Raw genomic sequence first — 23,145 nt, 5'->3', positions numbered from 1 at the left:
AGCCTTAATGTGTATGTGGATGGATGGGTTTTAAATAGTAAAACATGGGATTTCCCTGGTGGTCCAGCAGTTAAGACTCTGTACTTGTACTGAGTGGACTTGAGTTCAATCCCTGGTTGGGCAACTAAGATTCCCATATGCTGCATGGTCAAAAAAAAAAAAAGAAGTATAGTTGATTGTATTAAAATGTTTCAGGTGTACAGCAAAGTGATTGCCTGTGTGTGTACAAGCAATTGTTGTTGATCAGTCGCTAAGTTGTGTCCAACTCTGCCACTCCATGGACTGCAGCATGCAGGCTTCCTTGTCCTTCACCATCTCCCAGAGTTTGCTCAAATTCGTGTCCATTGAGTCGGTGATGCCATTCAACCATCTCATCCTCTGTCACCCTCTTCTTCTCCTGCCCTCAATCTTTCCCAGGAACAGGGTCTTTTCCAATGAGTCAGCTCATTACATCAGGCGGCCAAAGTATCGGAGCTTTAGCATCAGTCCTTACAATGAATATTCAGGACTGATTTCCTTTAGGATTGACTGGTTTGATCTCCTTGCTGTCCAAGGGACTGTTAGGAATCTTCTCCAACACTGCAATTCAAAAGCATCAGTTCTTCAGTGCTCAGCCTTCTTTATGGCCCAACTCTCACGTCCATACATGACTACTGGAAATACCATAGCTTTGGCTATACGTATCTTTGTCAGCAAAGTGATATCTCTGCTTTTAATATGGTGTCTAGGTTTGTCATAGCTTTTCTTCCCAAGGAGCAAGCATGTGCATACATACATACATGTATATATTCTTTTCCAGATTCTTTTCCATTATAGGTTATTACAAGGTATTGAATATAGTTCCCTGTATTCTACAGTAGGTCTTTGTTTATCTATTTCATATACAAGTAGTATGTATCTGTTAATCCCAAATTTCCAGCTTACCCTTCTCTCCCTTCCCCTTTGTTAACCTTAGGTTTGTTCTCTATGTCTGGAAGTCTGTTTCTGTTTTGTAAGTTAGTTCATTTGTATCATTGTTTTAGATTTCACATGTAAGTGATACCATATGATATTTGTCTATCTGACTTCTTCACTTAGTATGATAATCTCTGCTGCTGCTGCTGCTGCTGCTCAGTCGCATCAGTCGTGTCCGACTCTGTGCGACCCCATCGACGGCAGCCCACTTGCAGCAACATGGAAGGACCTGATCTCTAGGTCCATGTTGCTGTGAGTGGCATTATTTCATTTTTATGGCTGAGTAATATTTCACTATATATATATTTATATATATATATACACATACATACATACCACATCTTGTTTATTCATTAGTCTGTTGGTGGACCCAATGTTCTTAATTTTAATGTAGTCAGATCTGTCTCTTTTTTTGTGTCAGTGCTCTCTGAAACTTGTTTAAGAACTCTTTCCAAGTTCTAAAAAGTATTTACCTTTTATTTTCCACTAAGAGATTTAAAACTTTTATTTCTAATGTTATGTTCTTAATTATAACAACACAAAAAGCATCATCTCAAGACTTCCCTGACAGTCCAGTGGTTAAGACTTTGCCTTCTAATGTAGGGGGTGTGGGTTCCATCCCTGGCTGAGGAACTAAGATTCCACATGTCTTGTGGCCAAAAGAGATAAATGTAGATTATAAGCATCCACATCCTTGGAAGATTTGTTTGTATCATGTCTCCTTATAAACTTCAAGGAGAAATAATTTAATTCCTTTACCAAGTAATTAAACTGGTAAAATGATTTCTAGGGAGAAAATGGGAAAAATAAAAATCACTGAAGGGAAAAATACTCATAAATGTTAAGATGTCCTAGCTTAAACAGTTGTTAATTACACTTTTGGGGGGCTTCCCAAATAGCTCAGTGGGTAAAGAATCTGCTTGCAAAGAAGGAGAGCAGGAGACTTGGGTTCATTCCCTGAGCTGGGAAGATCCCCTGGAAGAGGGCATGGCAACCCAGTCCAGTATTCTTGCCTGGAGAATCTCATGGACAGAGGAACCTGGCAGGCTACAGTCCATGGGGTCACAAAGAGTTGGATACAGCTGAGCACAGCACAGATGCTTTTTATTAATAACAACATTTTGGAGAAAGAACTCAAATTTATTTTTGGAAAACCCTGAGATGCTTATTCCTTTATTGGGCTTCTGTGACGTGCTGGGCTGAAGTGATGTGGGGAAATGCAAGTCACAAGGTCTCTGACCTCATGAACTGATGGGACTTCTCACCCCACAGTGCTGCTTCTGGGTTACAGAACTCTCTTCATGTAGGGTCAAAAGATAAAGTTGTAAGTAATTTATCATCACATATGAAAAAACCCTCTGTAACACATTTGATGAACGCATTTGGTCATGCATTTGGCTTCACCCCAGGATCAAATTTATCCTTGAACATTGAAAAGTTAATTTCCAAGATGTTCATCTAGGGCAGAGCTACCCTTTTAACACAGCACGTTTCTGGAGAGGCTGTGAGTCTCAGTTTGTTCTCTGTATGTGGACTTCCCTGGTTGCTCAGTGGTAAAAAATATGTCTGCCAATGCAGGAGACACAGGTTTGGTCCCTGGGTTGGAAAGATCTCCTGGAGAAGGAAATGGCAATCTATTCCAGAATTCTTGCCTGGGAAATCCCAAGGACAGAGGAGCCTGGCTGGCTACAGTCCTTGGGGTCTCAAGAGTTGGACACAACTTAGTAACTAAACAATAGCAACAACAACAACAACTCCTGTTTTGTAGTGGTTATGCTCTAAGATCATTTAATTGAGGAGCAAAGCATTTCAGTATGTGAAGTCCACTACTGAGTAAGCATGAGGCTTTGAACAAATTGAAATACACTCCATATATAAAGGCCTATGATCAGCTTATTAGGTGGTACATGCTTAGTTGCTTGGCCGTGTCCAACTCTTTGGGACCCCATGGACTGTAGCCCTCCAGGCTCCTCTGTCCATGGGATTCTCTAGGCAAGAATACTGGAGTGGGCTGCCATTTCCTTCTCCAGGGGATCTTCCTGACCCAGAGATCTAACCTAGGTTTTCTGCATTGCTGGTGGATTCTTCACCATCTGAGCTATGATGGCACTAAAATTGTTCATTTCAGAAACAAAACAAGATAGAATCAAGAGAATCTGCTTACTAAAAAAGAGTAATTCAGTAAGAAGATGAGATGATATCAGTAGAATCAGAATTCAGTAGAGATGATAATATTAAATGAATAGCCACTCCAGATAAAAATGAATTCCCATTTACCTACTAAATGAACTGCCAACTTCCACAGTCTAGCCACATTTCTGCCACTTACCTTTCAAGTGTTGCTTCTGTATGCTCTTGTTTAAATGGGCCAGCTGGTCTCTGTGTGTTTGCTGGTGCTGGTTCCTCTGCCTGGAACACCTTCCCGATTGGCTGCTCACTGCCACTTACCAGCGTCCTCTCCACCCTCATAGGCAGCTTAAATCCCACCTCTTCACCGAGCCTTTCCTGAGCTCATGGAATGTCTACCACCTTAGGCCCTGGGCTCTATGCTGTTGCCACACCTACCCCTTACGGTTACTTATATGCTTATCACCTCCACTGGGGCTGTGAGCAGGGCTTCTCTTTGTATCCCAGGGCCTGACACGCACCTTGCAGAGGAGGATGTGAAGAGTTGAAACGGATTTGCTGAAGGAGAACATCATTGCAGCCCAAGCACACCAGGCTCTTCTTAGTGCCACATAGGTCAAGAAAAACGCAGCTGTAACAGATGGAAGATAAATATAATGTGTGTCCTAGAAACACGATAAACAGAGGTCTAAGCAGGTGATACGGTTTAAGAGGAAATGGAAAAGAGAAAGCCTTACTACTGTCTTCTGGAAATATGATGATGAACGTCAACAGTTGACATGTCTAAGCTGTATTAAGCCTCTTTGTTTTGATTACCTGTTTGACTAAATTGATAAGAAATCACTTAAAAATTAAAAAAGAACTTTTTTTTTCCCTAGGGGCAGTTCTGTGACTACTGCAATTCTGAGGACCCCAGGAAAGCACACCCTGTCACCAATGCAATTGATGGATCGGAGCGTTGGTGGCAAAGCCCTCCCCTTTCGTCAGGCATGCAGTACAACAAAGTCAACGTCACCCTGGACCTGGGGCAAGTGAGTTGTGCTTTCCTCTGGAATGGGGAAAATCAGCTTGAATCATTGTTTCTGTGGTTATTGCTTTTTTTAAATTAATTTTTATTGGCATATAGTTGATTTACAATGTGGTGTTAGTTTCTGCTGTATAGCAAGGTGAATCAGCCATATATCTATCCCTGTATACAAATATTCCTGGGATTATTTCTGAAATAATGATTATTTTAAAAACAAGCTTCAGTTTCAGTTTACTAATACTATGAAGCCCTTTACTTTAATATTTGCATCCCTCAACACACAGCACAATGCCTGTCACAGTGCAAACACCCATACCTGTCTATTAAATGAGCTAAAATAATAATTGTAAGTGGTATCATTGACAAAGGTATTTTTTATTATTATTTTTGACTGTGGTAAAGTATACATAGTGTAAAATTTAGCATCTTAGCCATTTCTAAGTGTACAGTTCAGTAGTGTTAAATAGGTTCACAGTGTTGGGAAATCAATATTTAACACTTTTTTATTTTGGAAAACTGGTACTCTGTACTCATTAAACACTGTCCATTCTGCTTTCTGTCTCTGTGAGTCTGACTGCCCTTGGTACCTCATATAAGTGGAATCACACCTTATTTGTCCTTTTGTGATTGGTGTATTTTGCTTAGCAGGATGTCTTCAGGGTTCATCTGTGTTGCAGCATGTATCAAAATTTCTTTTCTTTTAAAGGCTGAATAATATTCCATTGTATGGATATCACATTTTGGTTATTCATCCACCAGTGGCCACTTGGGTTGCTTTCTCCTTTATGCTTTATGCTTTCACCTTTATTGTGAATAATGCTATGAACATGGGTATGGCAAAGATATCTTTATAGCATTCTCTTTACTGGAAATCGCGACTCTGTGAGCAGTGTCTACCATAGTTTTTTATCTTGTTTGGCCGTCTGGTCCATGAGGAATCTGATTAAGAGCTGTCCTCCTATGAGAGGCTAAGATGGTCCTAGGATGCTTCATGCCCCTCTTCTTTGAGTGTGCACAGCTCTATAAATATGATGGATGTCACTTCCATGATAAGGTGGTATCATATGACAAGAGATGAAGGGATTTTGCAAATGCATTTAATATCCCAAGTCAGTTGCTCAAAAGGAAGACTATCCTGGGGACCTCTTCTAATTAGGGGAGCTCTTAAAAAGGACTGGGCCCTATCCCAAGAAAGAGGTTTGAAACATGAGAAGTTTTCCTGCTGATCTCGAAGGGGAAAGCTTCCTGTGGTGATGGCCACGTGGCAGAGATCTAAGAGTGGGTTCTAGAAATGGAGAGAGGTCCCAGCCAACAACCAGCAAGAAAAGCGGGAACCTGTCCTGCAACCATAAGGATCTAGATTCTGCTAACAACATGTGCAAACTTTAAGTAAATCTTTTTAGGCATTTAATGGATACCTTGATGGGAGCCTTGACCCTGAGCAGAAAACCTGGCCCCACCATGCCCAGATCCCTGATGTAAAGAACTGCAAGATAATAAATGGTGGTGTTTTAAGCCATTGAGTTTGCAGTGTTAAGCACGAATAGAATTCACCTTCCAATGCAGGGAGTGCAGGTTTGATCCCTGGCGATCCGGGAGCCAAGCTGTCACATACCTTGATGCCAGAAAACCAAAAAACCAAATCATAAAGCAGAAGCAATATGGTAACAAATTCAATAAAGACTTAAAAAGGAACTGCATCCCACAGACTAGAAATTGAATGTTACTGAGATTTCTTCCAATGAGTGTATTATATTCAGTTTCATGATAGAAGGGTTCTCCACTTCTTTTGCCTGAAAGTTTTGTTAAATCAGGCCTCTCCTGAGAATATTTTCCATCATCAATTTGCATCAGAGATAATTCAGGAAGATCTGGCATGGTTTGAAAGACTCTATAACCCCACTTTCAACCATGATTTAGTCTTATCCTTCTAGCACTAATTCAGTAGAGATTTTGCATGTAATGACTAAGATTTGCCTATCATACCACTTTTTAAACTGAGGATTTCTGTAGTTAGTTGGGAATTTTAACCCATTAAATGATGTTTACTGAACATACCAGTGCCTTGTGGATTTGCTCTTTCCCCTAAAGGCTTTTTTTAAACCTACCTTTTAAAAGTACCCTTTTGATGTATTGAAAAATCCCTAATTAAGACAGATGAATTAATAAAACACCAACATTGAGATAATTTAGTAATTTTCAGGTTGCTGACAGACATGAGTCGTGGCCAACATCTTCATGCAGATGATGCCCACCCACCTCCTTCCTGGCTGGGAGGCGGCTCTGTAGGTGGCTGAGAGTGGGGGTCCTGGGGTCAACCCACCCTAATTCATGCTCTGGTATGCTGCTTACTTACTGGATAACCCTGATCAACAAGCTTCACTGCTCTCTGCTTCAGTTTTCGCATTTATACAGTGAAATGATACTAGTGCTCACTTCGTAGGATTGCTGTGAGGATTGAATGAGTTGACTGCTTCATTTTAAAACCTCTTCAGGCCAGTGGTTTTTAAGTAAGTTTTCACTGAATAAAATAAAGTCAATGTCAATAAACACTTTATTAAAATAGACTGACTCCTAACTTTTGCTCCTCTGGAAAGTATTGTGATGACCCTGAAGAAAATACTCTAGAAAAGTCTAGAGACAGGAGAAGCAATATACATCATGTCAGACTGAGCATGTTTCTTCCCTCTTGTGTTGGAGCAACACATAGTAAGCATGTTTTATCTCGTAGGGTTCACATCTTATACCCTGTCCATAGGATCTGTATTTTCTCCTTTTTGCTGAAATTAACCATGAAAGTGTCACTGAGAGGTTAGATTTCATAACTGAATCGTGACCTATGAGTTTTAGATTTAGGAAATGCAAATCTTGATTTTTAAAATTTTTTAAAATTTATTTTTAAATTGAAGTATAGTTGATTTACAATATTATCTTAATTACTGCTATATAGCAAAGTGATTCAACTATACATATATACATTCTTTTAAAAATATTCTTTCCCATTATGCTTTATCACAGGATATTAAACGTAGTTCCCTTTGCTATACGGTAGGACCTTGTTGTTTATCCATCCTATATATACTTTTTTAAAAAAGATTTTTTTAAAATTATTTAATTGTTTTTGTCTGTGCCGGGTCTTCATTGCTGTGAGGGCTTTTCTCCAGCTGCAGTGAGCAGGGGCTGCTCTCTAGTTGTGGTCCACGGGCTTCTCATTGCTGTGGCTTCTCTTGTTGCGGAGCACAGGCTCTAGAGCGCGGGGGCTTCCGTGGTCTGCTCCTGGGCTCTGGAGCACAGGTTCAGGAGTTGTGGCGCACGGGCTTAGTGGTCTCACGGCATGTGGGGTCTTCCCGCACCAAGGATCAACCCTGTGCACTGGCAGGGGGACTCTACTACGGAGCCACCAAGGAAGCCCCATCCTATATACACTTGTTTGCATCTGCTAATCCGAAACTCTGAATCTATTCCTCCCCACCCCCTCTCCCTTGGTTGTAAGTGATATCCTATGGTGTTGGTCTTTCTCTTTCTGACTGAAGGAAGTGCAAATCTTGATGCCTGGTTGGGAAATAAAATACAGGCCATGAACTTGTTATTACCAAACCACTTTTTTTCCAGCCACTGAGGACTTGAATTTGATTTTGCTGTGCTGTACTGACAGTTTACGTTGTCATGTCGCCTTTTGGACTGCTTGGTGATTTTCACTGTTTTTTTTTGCCAACACAGTTTGACAAGTAAAAACATTGCCTTCAAGGCTTGATCTTGAAGGGCAATTTCCTTCCTTACAAAGTGTCAAATGTAGAAATTTCTGCAATTCACTGGAGGTAGTGGCATTTTCTGGGGCTGTTCAAGTTCATTAGATTATATAGAATTCATCAGTTTTGGGCTATAGAGTAAGAACAGGATAACTTACTGGAAACTTTCATATTGTCTGGCCAAGTATAATGAGTTCATTTTGACATTCGAAGCAAATTATGATGTCCAGTTTTTAAAAAGGATATATTTGGAATATAAGGACACTTGTTTCTTTCTGGACTCCTGGTGGAACATGACCTCTGGCCCCTGTGAGAATCGCAGGTGTAGCCATGGGCTTGAGCTGTGCTCCTTGATTTCCTTCAGAATCAGAATGAATCTTACTCTGCCAGACTCCCTGTATCCACCTCTGCTTTTCCTCCTCCAGGGTGAGGTTTAGGGAAAAACATGGGTGTGGCAGGGCTCCCCTCAAAGTCAAGGTGGCCAGGAGCTTGGGAGGGGCTGGCTCTCAGGTGGGAAGGAGGCGGGAAGCAGTGTGGGGCCAGGACAGGCTCCCCAGGAGAGCAGGCCCCGCCCACAGGCTCCAGGGAACAATAGGAAAAGCCCCTCGAGAAGAATTGTAAGGCTTTTTTTTGGTAAATTAATCTATTTATTTTGAATTGTGGTGTGGGAGAAGACTCTTGAGAGTCCCTTGGACTGCAAGGAGATCCAACCAGTCCATTCTAAAGGAGATCAGCCCTGGGTGTTTTTTTGGAAGGAATGATGCTAAAGCTGAAACTCCAATACTTTGGCCACCTCATGCGAAGAGTTGACTCATTGGAAAAGACTCTGATGCTGGGAGGGATTGGGGGCAGGAGGAGAAGGGAATGACAGAGGATGAGATGGCTGGATGGCATCACTGACTCGATGAGTTTGAGTGAACTCCGGGAGTTGGTGATGGACAGGGAGGCCTGGCGTGCTGCGATTCATGGGGTGGCAAAGAGTCAGACACGACTGAGTGACTGAACTGAACTGAATCTATTTATTTTAATTGGAGGCTAATTACTTTACAATACTGTAGTGGTTTTTGCCATACATTCACATGAATCAGCCATGGGTTTACATGTGTCCCCCATCCTGACCCCCCGCCTCCCAACCTCTCCCCCCATCCTATCCTTCAGGGTTTTATGCAACTTGTCACATCCCTAGGAGTACTGTTTTTAACCTATTAGTAGTAAAAATAAGGGCTTCTATGGTGGTTCAGATGGTAAAGAGTCTGCCAGAAAAGCAGGAGACCTGGGTTTGATCCCTGGGTCAGAAAGATCCCCTGGAGGAGGGCATGGCTACCCACTCTAATACTCTTGCCTGGAGAATCCCATGGACAGAGGAGCCTGGTGGGCTACAGTCTACAGGGTCGCATAGAGTCAGACACAACTGAGCGACTAACACACACACACACACACACACACACAGTAGAAATAAAGACAAAGCAAACATCCTTCTCCCACCCCCCAACCCAATAACCTCGAAAGGAATGCCTGTTCGCCTCAGAGGCTGGAGGTATGATGAAGGGAAGCGATGCCATTGTGCCCCATTCTGCTGGGTTGCTGGGGACAGGGGGCTGGCTGGAGCAGGACAGTGGCTGAGACAGTCCTTGGGCCTTGTTAGAGGCGAAGGCTGTGAGGGCAGCCCTGCCCTCAGCCCCCCAGCTCCCTCTGAGCGGGCAGCATGGAGGATGGCTCCTGTGCCCGTTCACATGTGTACCATCTCCAGGGCCTCCCCCTGACTCCCTGCTTCCTGCCCGAGGGCTCTTCCCAAGCCCTGGGAGTTTCTGAGCCTGTGTTCAGAGCAGCTAGGAAGTACAGGATTTAATGCCCTGAGGGGCAACCCTCAATCCGGAAGATACAGGAGCTGGTGGAAAATCCCCTCATTTCTCTGCCACTTCTTGGGACAGTGCCGAGGAGCTTTCTGAGGACACAGTTCTTCAGAGTGTCTGCAACAGGATGGAGCCCCAGTTGGCCTTGGTGGAATCTGCCTATTAACACTTTAGTCACTGGCTCTTCTCCCTCCTCTGTGTCCCTTTGTCTCCCAATTTATGCTTCTTGAGATCAACTCCCAAATAAGCTACCTGTGTCCAAGTCTTTGTCTCTGAGTTGGTTTTAGAAAGGATCGAACCCACTCCAGTACTCTTGCCTGGAAAATTCCATGGACAGAGGAGCCTGTAGCCTGGCTACAGTCCATGGGGTCACAAAGAGTTGAACATGACTGAGTGACTAACACTTTCAAACTAAGACAGGGAAGAAAGAGGCCTAGACGGAGGCTTGGAAACCCTCCTGGGTGTCTGCATAAGCAAACACTATGAACAAATTATGTAAAATATAGACTGCAGCCATGAAATTAAAAGATGCTTGCTCCTTGGAAGAAAAATCTATGACAAACCTTGACAACACATTAAAAAGTAGAGACATCAATTTGCTGACAAAGGTCCATTTAATCAATGCTATGGCTTTTCCAATAGTCATGTATAGATGTGAGAGTTGGACCATAAAGAAGGCAAAGCACTGAAGAATTGATGCTTCCCAACTGTGGTGTTCGGAGAAGGCAATGGCACCCCACTCCAGTACTCTTGCCCGGAAAATCCCATGGATGAAGGAGCCTGGTGGGCTGCAGTCAATGGGGTCGCTAAGAGTCGGACACGACTGAGCAACTTCACTTTCACTTCTCACTTTCATGCATTGGAGAAGGAAATGGCAACCCACTCCAGTGTTCTTGCCTGGAGAATCCCAGGGACGGGGGAGCCTGGTGGGCTGCCGTCTATGGGGTCACACAGAGTCGGACACGACTGAAGTGACTCAGCAGCAGCAGCAGCAACTGTGGTGTTGGAGAAGACTCTTAAGAGCCCTTTGGGCAGCAAGGAGATCATACCAGTCATCCTAAAGGAAGTCAACCCTGAATATTCACTGGAAGAACTGATGCTGAAGCTGAAGCTCCAACACTTTGGCCACCTGATACAAAGAGCTGACTCACTGAAAAAGACCCTGATGCTGGGAAATATTGTAGGCAGGAAGAGAAGAGGGAGATAAGAGGATGAGATGGTTGGATGGCTGACTCAATGGACATGAGTTTGAGCATACTCTGAAAGTGAAGGACAAGGAAGCCTGGTGAGCTGCAGTCCATGTGGTCACAAAGAGTCAGACAGAATGACTGAATAACAACAAAGTAGGAAATCCAGAAAAAATGTTTCTAAAGCTCTCAGCTTAAGAGTAACCAAGGAAACAGCATTATAAGTTTTAAAGAAGAAAATATAGGTCACAGGGAAATTTCCCATTAGTCTACCTATTTTCTTAGGAACTTAGCATGGATGCAGATGTATCTGAGAATGAATTTAGTTTGCAGGTACCTTCTAGGAGCTCGCCCCTCGCTCCCGTCCTCTTCAACTTTTATTAAACTTTGGTGGATGAATCCAAAACATTCTTTGTAACCTTTGTCAGTTCTGACTCAGACGGGAGGAAGGCCTGGGCTAGTTTTTGATGCTTCCTAATAAGCACGTGGGTTTTGGAGATTAAATTGGTTCTTGGGATGCTTGGGTCACTAAGAGTCATGAAGAGTCTGACTCAGTTGGGTCCCTGGGTGAATACAGTTCAATCCAGAAAGTACATGGCTCTTGGATTTGACCCAATGTTCTATATTTCTTAGGAACCCTCTAGCCTATAAGCTTCAGGAAGCTGAGGATGATGTCTTTCTGTGTTCACTACAAATGTTCTGCTCCCAACATCTTGCATAGTGTTCAGCCCATAGTATATGCTCAATAAATATTTGTTGAATGAATGTAGAATGAGCCAAGGATGATTCAGGGTTGGCCTGGATTTCGCTGGTGTCAGTGAAAGCATATTGCGGTGAGATCAAATCTCTGGGGAGAGTGGACTAGCCTTGGCCCTGATGTTAATTAGATCATTGGTTCCACTTAGGATAATTGGTTCTCTTTGCCACACCATTTAAGTATTTTAGAGCAATAACATAATTAGAAGATACAGATCTTAGAGCAAATTTGTAATTAATAAATATTCTGTTAATGAACATATAATCATGAGACTCAACCCTTGAAGGCCAATCATTTGTTAGTGAGAGAAAAACAAGGACCAATAAAATCCTCTGGGGCTACTGAGGATGTAATTTTATCCTTTATGCTACTGAAATAACCTAAAGTGGCAATTTGCCTTTGAAGTGCTTTTTAAGCAACTTACACACTAGGGAGAATCTGACAATCTGGCATTTTCTTTTTATGTGTGAAAAACTCAAGGAAGCTGAGTAGATCCACAGCAAGAGTAGAATTCTGAGATGTCAGTTTTGCTTAGTTCTCTGAATCACTGTCCCAAACATTGGTAATGTACATTAGTTGATAGATTCTAAGAACTTTAAACACTGTTATAGAAAATAATGTCTGAGAAATAGTTTCTCAACTAAAAACTGCTTATTCTCTGGCCATGTTGCCTGTTGGCAATATCTTTTTCTCAGTTGATGTATTTTTCCACCATCTATCTATTTCCTCAAGCCATAAAACTGAATCAACATTGACTCCATGGATTAAGATGATTTCCTAAGATTACTTAAGATTGAAACAGATCCTGACTCTAGTGGCTAAACACAATGCTGATTTATTTCTCATTCATGTAAGAGTTGAAGCATAACTTATCCTGGCCAGGTCACTCCACTCCAAACAATGGTTCAAAGACTCAGACTAACTAGTGAGGTCGCAGGAAATGTAGCCCAGCTGTTGCTCTAGAAGGAAGCAAGCATTCTAAAGGCAAAGCTGTCTCTTCTGTGCCCTGCAGGGGCTCCTCGAGATGGTGAAAGCTGACACCGTGTATCTCTTCCCAGCTCTGACATCAGCCCTGGGTGGGAGCATTTACACCAGAGACATTGGCCAATGTTACACACCAGGGCTTCTTTCCAGGAGCCAGTTTACCAGCATGCTGCTCGCTGAGTCTCTTCTATGTTCCTGCACTTCTCCTCCCACCCCTTCTTACCACTTAATTATTATCTCTTGCTTCCTGAAGTTTTACTTTTCAAAATGTGCAGCTGGTGGGACCCATTCATGCATATTTACCCTCACCCTTGGTGTTTCTGGTGTAAACTACTTGAGCTCTGTGCTTTGAAACCAGTTTCATAAGTCCTTTACTGTGGAGATCCTGAGGGGCTACCCTGGCCAGGGAACCACAGACCTTTGGTCTCGCAGAGATGACAACTGGAGTTATAAGCTTATAGTTGGGAACTTCTTTCCAGAGTTTGTCAGATGTTGCTTTGTCAAACAAGACTAGGTTATTGAGTTTGTCCCGAACTTCGCCTTTGGACTACTTCTTCTTTTTGGCCTTGCCCCCAGATTTGTTCACAGGATGTTTGTCTTTCTTGGCTGACTTTCCGACATCTTTCTTCTTCTTGTCATCCTTGGGTGGCATAGCAAAGCCAGGAGAGGAACTGTGACCACCGCCACCTTGCTAAGATGTCGGACAAAATGTGCGTCTTGCTTCTTCATATCCTGCAGTCTCATTCCTTCTCTCCATTGATACTGCACTGCCGCAACCCTCGTATTGGCCTCTGACAGCTCTTTCCTGTGATGTCTTCTAAACCATCTCCCTGCCTCTGCTTTCGGTTCTCTCCCCTTGTCCTGCAGGCATTCATGGCGCAGAAAGATGTGATAACTAGCAATAGGAACAGTATAAATGATTGAGGTTGGTGGTTTTCCAGGCATCTACCCATCAACCCATCAATCTTTCTCATTGCTTCCTGAGCAAAACAAAGATTTAAACATGTCATTCTCCCTGTTTACATTCCTTTCATGGCTCTCCGCTACTTTCAGAATAAAGTCCAAGTTTCTTGGGATGGTGTATAAGTCCCCCCACCCCCCCGCCCAGTTTAGCTTCTGCCTTTTCACTAGTCTCTTTTCTAGATGCCGCTTTTTTCCGCAGACTCCATGCCACATCAGCAGGGACCTATTTGTAATTCCCTGAACACTCCATGGGGCTTCCCTGATGGCTCAGCAGGTAAAGAACCCTCCTGCCAATGCAGGAGATGTAAGAGACTTTGGTTTGATCCCTGGGTTGGGAAGATCCCATGGAGGAGAGCATGGCAACCCACTCCAGTACTCTTGCCTGCAGAATCCCATGGACTGAGAAGCCTGGAAGGCTACAGTCTACGGGGTTGGACATGACTGACTAACACTTTCACTTTCAAACCCTCTGTGACATTTCCAGCTTTGTGACCTTGTTTGGGTGCTGTTCATGGTGCTTAGGAATACCTTTGCTCCACACCTGCTCTGGCTACCTCCTTTCCCAGGTAACTCAGGTATCCCCTGCTGGAAACCTCCCCTGGCACTTGCTGTATATGCTGTGTCATGTAGGCCCATTACACCGTGAGCTCCTTAAAGTTGTCGTTGTTCAGTTGCTAAGTTGTGTCCGACTCTTTTTGACCCCATGGACTGCAGCACACCAGGCTTCCTTGTCCTTCACTGTCTCCCAGAGTTTGCTCAAACTCATGTCCATTGAGTCAATGACGCCATCCAACCATCTCATCCTCAACTGCTCCCTTTTCCTCCTGCCCTCAATTTTTCCCAGCATCAGGGTCTTTTCCCAGAGAAGGCAATGGCACCCCACTCCAGCACTCTTGCCCGGAAAATCCCATGGATGGAGGAGCCTGGTGGGCCACAGTCCATAGGGTCACGAAGAGTCGGACACGACTGAGCGACTTCACTTTCACTTTTCACTTTCATGCATTGGAGAAGGAAATGGCAGCCCACTCCAGCGTTCTTGCCTGGAGAATCCCAGGGACGGGGGAGCCTCGTGGGCTGCCATCTATGGGGTCACACAGAATCGGACACGACTGAAGCAACTTAGCTTAGCAGGGTCTTTTCCAATGAGTCAGGTTTACATTAAGTGGCCAGGGTATTGGTGCTTCAGCTTCAGCATCAGTCCTTCCAATGAATATTCAGGGTTGATTTCCTTTAGGATTGACTGGTTTGATCTCCTTGCTCTCCAAGGGACTCTCAAGAGTCCTTAAGGTCAAGGAGCATATAATATTATTCTTTTTATCCACGGACTTAAAAAGTCCTGGAAGGTCCTTCGTCCCCAAAATGTGATGAAAATGGAAAGAAAAATTTCGAGAGTGTTCTTTTTATATTACCCCGTTTGTTATATGTCTTGCTCTAACCATGAACAGCTCTGCTGTATTTTTTAAATATCCCTAACATTTACATTTGCTAGTTCGCATTTAACCAGCACCACAAGTAAAACAGACATAACAGAAAATGAGTAAAATATGTTTCCACCCCAAACATTCAGTAGGCTATAGTCAGACAACATAAACCAAGAATCAGAAGCAGGAACAGAAAGTGTACTAGAAAAGAGCAACACTTTCCTACTGGAATTTTCTCCCAAACTCGATACCAATACAAGTTAATATGATCAAGTGCTGAACAGAGGTCACTGTGACTTCATTGGTGATGCTTACCAGGTCACCCTGAGTCACTCACTATTGTGACTCTGGCATGTGCTTATATGTCAGGGTTACAGCCACTGCAGAGTAGTCAGAGTGGTTTTTCTTGTCAGGAAGGGTGATACCAGGGTTTGGCCTCCCATGAGAAGATGAGGCCTACGGTCCAGGAGGAGGCACTAGAGGGCTAGCCCCCCACACCCTCCAGCTGTCTATCAACCCACATTGAATTTGTCTCTCAAAGAGCTGGATGGAAAATACATGATGAGGTTCATTGCTCGAGAACTCCAAGGGTCATGGCTCCTGCTGCCAAGAGAAAAATAAACAGAACCAAAACCCTCAGTGCTTTCCAGAAAAGGTTAATCCTATTTGAGGGTTGGCCATGCAGTTAAGAAGACATAGGGAAGATGGCATGCCAAGGTACTGGTATGGAATTAAGTAGAACTGGGAATTGACCAGAGGAGAGCCACTTGGCTTCTTGGGAAGGGTCTAGGCTGCTGTGCCAGCCTTTGGTCCCATGGTGATGGTCAGGGTGGGAAAGAGACTGAGGCACAGAACCCAGACAGGCTGGGGTCCTGCCATCCTGGCAGGGTCTCCTCTGTGTGTGGCGGAGGCTCCCTGCTGTGGCTGGAAATGCTTATGAACAATGTATGTGAACATGCTTTGATTCTTGTGAAGCACCATGCAGGCGTAGACTATTACTGCTATTACTTAGAGAAGTTGTCATTGACGTCCCTCCCTCTCTCCTCTTCTAGGCTTCCAATAAGCTCACACTGCCTTGTCTCTTCCAAGTGAGTGAAGAATCTATCGATCTATTCTCAGTAAAGTTCTGGAAGCTCAGGACTGAAGTTTCCTAGAATATTTGCACCTTAACAAATTGTTATCTATTTTCGTCATGGAACTAATACTTCTAGAAATTGATCCTAAGAAAATAATGAGGTAAATGCTCAAAATGTTTGGCTTCCCAGGTGGCACTAGTGGTAAAGAACTTGCCTGCCAGTGCAGGAGATAAATGCTCAAAACGTTTGAGCAAAGATATTCTTGGGAGCATTGTTCATAATTAGATAACGTGGGAAACAGCAATCTCACATGCAGTAAGGGAACTGATGCATCGAATGGATTAATTGGCAACCATAGGAAGGCTGCCACAGAGGGGGGAGTCTTTATTGATCTGACAGATGTTTGTGCTATAGTGTAAAGAAAAAATAATCAAACTTTAGGTATGCTGTGTATATAGTATGGTATGATGACATTTGATCTCTGTGTATGAGCAAAGCAAGAAGTCAGGCAAGAGGGTATTTAAAATGCTAACAGTGCTTTCTCTGGATGGAGGGATTATTGGTCAATTTTACTTTCTTCTGTGAATCCAATTTACAGTGTGATTCAGATCCATCACTCTTATTACACGGGTGCAAATCTGGCTCCAGAACTTTCTACCTGTGTGATGCTGGGCCCTCTAGTTAATGTCTTGGAGTCAGTTTCTTCATCTGAGACCTGGGGATGAACCTAGAACCACCCTCATAAGGTTATTGGGAGGAATTAATGATGTAATACAGAAAAACCCTTAAAGGGACTTCCCCAGTGGTCCAGTGGTTAAGACTCCCCCTTCCAATGCAGGGATTGTGGATTTGATCCTGGTCAGGGAACTAAGATCCCACATACCACAAGGTATGGGCAAAAGTTAAATAAATAAAAACTTGTTAAGAGAAAAATTCTTAAAATTATGCCTCTCACACTATGAGAACTCAATTCGTGTTGGCTGTTATATTTGTATTTTTTTCACTGAGCACATGTATTACTTTTAGAGTTAGAAAAACAGTAAAGCAATTGGAAAATCTTTCCTTTTGGGGAATAAAGAAGAGCTCAATACAGTGATGACAAAAGGCACAGTTATTCCCGGTGGAATTGGATGTGTTGATGGAAAAGCTTACTTGGAGCTTCCTGACATCCTCCACCCCCCAAAATGTAAGCTTCTGACCAGTTCCTCCTGGAATGAGGTCAGCCTGCTAGAGATCTTTAATGCCAACAGAATCAGAAAAATGCCCAGTAAATGGAAAAAAAAATTTTAAAGAACCTTTTTATTCTTTAGCTAATCTTGAAAATTGTTTCTTCCCTTGTGAAACTCATGATTTCAGGCATATTTTGGCTTTCAGTCATGGCAGTTTTCCTATTACTATTATTGGCAAGCATATATAAGGAAAAACTGAATTTCGTGAATTCTTCACAGTGGTTCCAATGAGAGTTTGAGTTAAATATAATGTCTCGGGGGAGCCCTGGCCCCGGCCCCTCCTCTCCACTGCCCACTGTCCCCCAGAACCCCCACCCCAGAGCCTCTGTCGCTCCTCCCGCCAGTGGCCCTGGAGCCTCCCTGTGTCACCAGGCATCCTCTTTTACTCTTTTCTTCCCAAAACCTCTCCTCTCCCTACTCCTGTTTCTGTGGTTTCTCTTCACTTTTGTTTTTTTCCTTTCCATTCTTCCATTGTATTTCCTTCTTTTAGAGAAAAATGGGAATCAAACCAAACCACCTCCTTTTCCTGTGGTCACTGCCCACCTTCAGGAGGGATGCTATGTGGGTCCCCAGCCGCCCCTCCAACCCCAGAGTGGTGGCCTGAGGAGCTGGGTGGGAGGGTTAGGGCTTCATCAGGACCAGGCTTCCTGCCTGGCTCCAGCCCTGCCCACCAGCCTGGTCCCCATGTGGATTTGAGATGCAGACAGCGTGGATGTCCTACTTCCTGGGACCCTGCAGCTCCCTCCAGACCAGGGGCCCCAACTTCACGCCCCTCCACCCCATCCACGGTTCCTGCCAGTCTTCCACGCAAGGTCTCCTTGGCGTTTAGCCTGCAGATGAGTTGCTTCACGCTCCTTGTCTCTCTAACTTAATGGCAAGCTCCTGTGCTGTTTGCACTCCTCTTTAATTCTCAAACCCCTAATGTAGACTCTGCCATGTAGGAATTTCCTGACTCAGTGCATCGTCCGTGATGAGCTCTGAGCCATGTGCTTTAAGCTTCCTGAACAATGAGATCGCAGGTTTACCTTCACAGTTTCTCAACATCATGGAATAACCGGAGTGAATGCTGGGGTCTTTCCCTTGCCTCTCACTATCGCCCTGGCCCAGGAGCCTCTTGCCATCTTCGCGTGGCTGGTTCTAAGCACATGAAGTCCCAGGAGCTCTGGTGAGATGAAGGGGGCACACTAGGGCCTCGGAGCCTGGGAGGGTGGAAGGATGCAGTGTACTCTTTCTGATTCAGGATCTGTGTCACCACATCCTGGAGGTCCCAGCTGAGTGAATTCAGGCTGGGGTCTCTTATCAGAGGGTGCAGGTGGGCAGAGCCAGGGGGCAGGTAGCGTCAGGGTGACAGAGCAAAGCCCAGGGCCTGGCTGACATCAGGTAGGGTGCAAGGAGAACAGAGAGTGTAGCCTTCTTAACTGCTGAGGGAGGTCAGGGCAGGGAGACTGGGTGAAGGGCAGACGTTTTATAAATTCCTGTGTTTCAGGGCGAAGGCATCTCCCCAGCTCTGCTCAGGCCTGGGCAGGGCTGGACCTGCAACGGGCTGGTGTTGAGGACAGGCGGGGCTGACACCTTGCCCTGGCTGCTAGGATGCTGTGGTTTGGACTCGTTTTATGACTCTCCCAGGCAGCTGGTGCTCAGCCTTAGCCTCTGCTCTCCTCCCTTCTCTTGTCATTCCCTCCAGCCTGTGGTGCCCTCCTGTCCCTGAGGCTGCACAAACCACCACCCAACCCAAGGGCACGTGAAGATTCGAGAAGCACTGCTTAGACCATGCCTCTCAAAGTGTCTGTGACAAAGGACCCATTTTTTAAAAACAAACATTTCTAAATGGTTGCAGACCACTGCCTTTGTAAAATTCAGTAAAAATGAATTCATAGAAAAATGAATTGAAAAATAAAGCCTAAAGACTTCCAAAATAAAGAAGTTAGTCACTCAGTCATGTCCGACTCTTTGCGATCCCATGAATTGTACCCCTCACGCTCCTATGTCCATGGAATTCTCCAGGCAAGAATACTGCAGTGGGTTGCCAATTCTTTCTCTAGGGCATCTTCCCGACCCGGGGATTGAACCCTGGGTCTTCTGCATGCAGGCAGATTCTTTACCATTTGAGGTACCAGGGATGTCCTCAAAATACAAGCGTCATTTGAAAATTAGATTCAACAGATGCTAATTTTTTCTTTTCAATTGTTACGAAGGTTTCTCCCGCTCGCCCTTGGGTTCTGTCTTTGTTGCTCCGTGGGTGAGTCTGGGGACCACACTTTGAGTAGCACCACTTGACTGAAGCGACTTAGCAGCAGCAGCAGCAGCAGACCATTAACTGTCATTTTTCTTGAGCGTTGTTGATGCTAGTCTTGAAGTCTGCTTCTCCTTTCTGTGGCCGCAAGTCTCTTCTCTGGCTCAGATTTGGTTAGCCAGTTCAAGATGTGTTTGCTAATTGTTTCAGAGTGTAGCCCCGAGCCTCTGTGACCGGAATGGTTTCCCTCTCTCCCTCCAGCCACTCTCCATCCCACTCAGGGCCTGAAGCAGCCTGCCTTAGTGGGCAGCATCATATTCTCCTTGAGCTCAGGTTCTTGGCAGAGTCTGGCCAGTGGGATGTGCACACAAGCACGTGCTCAGAGGACAGGAGGGGAGTGAGGCAGGGGTGTCTATTCCCCACTGATGTAGGATCTCAGTGCTACAGCTCTGTCTCAGCTCCAGTATCTGCTTCCTGTCCTTGCCCGTCAGGTCTGGAGTGGGAAGGGCTCTGAGATGCTCTTATCTGTAACCCTTGCTCACTTCTTTGTAAAAGTCTCCTTTAGGAAACTCTCCAAAGTGCCTTTGTTCTAGTAGATTATCTGTCTCAGGCTGGGGGTTTGGGTGACATCAGCTGACTTTTTTTTTTTTTTTTTTAGGATTTATTTATTTATTGTTGGCTGTGCTGAGTCTTCGTTGCTGTGTGGGCTTTTCTCTAGATGCGGCAAGAGGGGGCTCCTCTCATTGTGGTACACAGGCTTGCTGTGGTTTCTCTTGCTGTAGACCGCAGGCTCTAGGCACGTGGGCTCAGTAGTTGTGGCGCATGGGCTTCGTCGCTCCAAGGCACGTGGGATCTTCTCGGACTAGGGATCTAACCTGTGTCTCCTGCATTGGCAAGAGGATTTTTAACCACTAGACTGCCAGGGAAGCCCCACTCTGACTTTCGAAGGATGCTTTTTGACTGGAGGAAATTGACTAAAGTCCCCCAACTGTCATCTCTGAAAGAATGAAAGGAAATTATTGAGGAGGTGATTAACTATACATTTTTTAAAAGTACATATAATGTAAAGGAGGGGAGAGGGAGAGGGTTCAGTTGAGTTATGACTATAAGGAACAGCATTCTGTTCCTTTCTATAGAGAACACCTAGTGTGTAGAATTAATGTATTTAATGTACGAATAAATGAGCGGAAAGTTCCTTAGTGTATCTGCTCTGTTTACACATGTCCCTCACACACCAAAAGCCATACATATGCAGGAGCAAAACATTTATCCCTTGCAATTTGGAACATACTGAGGATTTAGTGAAAAAGCTGAACTTTTGCTCACTTACATTTAGAGTATTAATTGAAACATTCAGAAAAATGAGTGCTGAGAAGTTCTGTCATCCTCTTCCTTGCGGTAGCTCTGCTATGAGTCTTAGAAAATTCTTCAACATCTGCTTCACAAGATGAAGCAAGAGGAATAACACCTTGCTTCACAGATGAACAGTTTAGACTTGAGAGCCTCAACTTTTATGCATTTATTTTTGGTTGAGCTGGGTCTTCATTGCTGCACGAAGGCTTTCTCTAGCTACAGTGAGCGGGGCCACTCTGTTGCGGTGTGCAGGCTTCTCACTGTGCCGGCTTCTCTTGTAGTGGGTTGTGGGATTCCGGGTGCTCCAGCTCAGCAGTTGCAGGACCCGGGCTCTGGAGCACAGGCTCAGTAGTTGGGGTGCAGGGGCTTCAGTTGCTCCGTGGCATGTGGAATCTTCCCCAGTCAGGGATCAAACCTGTGTCTCCTGCATTGGCAGGCAGATTTTCCCCCACTGAACCATCAGGGAAGTTGCAAGAACCTCAAGTTTTATGCACCTATCATGTGAACTGAATGCTAACAGACTTCCTAGTCTAGAAACTGGTCTAAGCGCTTTTCAACTATTAACTCATTTCATCCTTACTACAACCTCATAGGGGAGGCTCATGTTTTCTAGAAGAGGGAACGGAAACTCGGGGATGTTTTGTAGCCTCCTGACCCTGTGACTCGTGGTCACAGCTGAGCACTCAGTGGGTGCAGGATTGGTTCCCTCGGAGTCTGGCTGCAGAGCTGGCCTGAGATGCTGTGTGATGATGTTGCATGAGGTGCTCCCATCTGTCCCTGCTCTGGTTCATGAAACTTATGGCCCCTGTGGGTGTTTGGTTAGAACTGTGCCCCTCACTCAGGATGTTGTCCATCACCTTCCAGAGTGTTCCCCTAAGAAGATCCAGTTGAGAAATCCCTTTAGTCCCTGAAATAATTGTGCTTCACTGGGGCATTAAAAGTAAAACTAAACAAAACATATAGACACTGGGATGGGACCCCATTTCCCTCTTGATTATTGGTTACTGGAAGCCGATTTATGGCTATACTGTGCAAGTGTTTAGACCTTCATCACCTCTGTTTTGTGTGCGAACTTCACTGTGAGCTCAAGATTTCATCACTACTGCTAATTTTCCTTTCACCCCTTCTGTTTGTTTGTTTTTGCTCTTGGGTAATTTCATATTGCTGTTTTCTTTACATCTTTTAGGATTTGCAGTTCTAAATCCCTCCCCGCCCTTTTTTCTTAAACACAGTGGGATATAGATGAAGACAAGCAGTATATTGTTGAAACAGTCAAATATAATCACTGTTTCCATTCCAGTTGTACATTGGGTGCTACTTACAATAAACCGTCAAGATGTATTTTATTTGACGTTATGATTATTCAAATCAAATTGCCAACATCTGTTGAATCATAGAAAGAGGCGCTAAAAAGCCTCTTGATGAGGGTGAAAGAGGAGAGTGAAAAAGCTGGCTTCAAACTCAACATTCAAAAAACTAAGATCATGGCTTCTGGTCCTATTACTTCATGGCAAATAGATGGGGAAACAGTAACAGAGTTTATTTTCTTGGGCTCCAAAATCACTCTGGACAGTGACTACAGCCACGAAATTAAAAGACACTTACTCCTTGGAAGGAAAAGCTATGACAAACCTAGACAGTGTATTAAAAAACAGAGACATCACTTTGCTGACAAAGGTCTGTGCGACTGAACAGCAACAATGATCATTCAAAGCTTGAGAGATGTGTATTTTCATATAAAACCATTTATTTTTCAGTTCAGTCACTCAGTAGTGTCTGATTCTTTATGACCCCATGAACCACAGCATGCCAGGCCTCCCTGTCCATCACCAACTCCTGGAGTCCACCCAAACCCATGTCTATGGAGTCGGTGATGCCATCCCACCATCTCATCCTCTGTCGTCCCCTTCTCCTCCTGCCCTCAATCTTTCCCAGCATCAGGGTCTTTTCAAATGAGTCAGCTCTTCACATCAGGTGGCCAAAGTATTGGAGTTTCAGCTTCAGCATCAGTCCTTCCAATGAATATTCAGAACTGATCTCCTTTAGGATGGACTGGTTGGATCTCCTCGCAGTCCAAGGGACTCTCAAGAGTCTTCTCCAACACCACAGTTCAAAAGCATCAATTCTTTGGCGCTCAGCTTTCTTTATAGTCCAACTCTCACATCCGTGCATGACTACTGGAAAAACCATAGCCTTGACTAGATGGACCTTTGTTGGCAAAGTAATGTCTCT

The 23,145-nt window shown here is 44.3% G+C and overlaps 1 protein-coding gene across 1 annotated transcript in view; it reads left to right on the top strand.

The window, feature by feature from the left end:
• Positions 1 to 23,145, top strand: part of LAMA3 (laminin subunit alpha 3) — a 250,109-nt gene that overhangs the window by 21,621 nt on the left and 205,343 nt on the right. The window contains exon 2 of the mRNA XM_027525882.1: positions 3,960 to 4,112. Coding sequence (XP_027381683.1) covers positions 3,960 to 4,112 — 153 coding nt within the window. The remainder of the gene's footprint in view (positions 1 to 3,959; positions 4,113 to 23,145) is intronic.

The sequence above is a fragment of the Bos indicus x Bos taurus genome, chromosome 24 (assembly GCF_003369695.1).
Source record: "Bos indicus x Bos taurus breed Angus x Brahman F1 hybrid chromosome 24, Bos_hybrid_MaternalHap_v2.0, whole genome shotgun sequence".
NCBI classification, from domain to species: Eukaryota; Metazoa; Chordata; class Mammalia; order Artiodactyla; family Bovidae; genus Bos; species Bos indicus x Bos taurus.
This window is presented reverse-complemented; position numbering and strand designations above follow the sequence as displayed.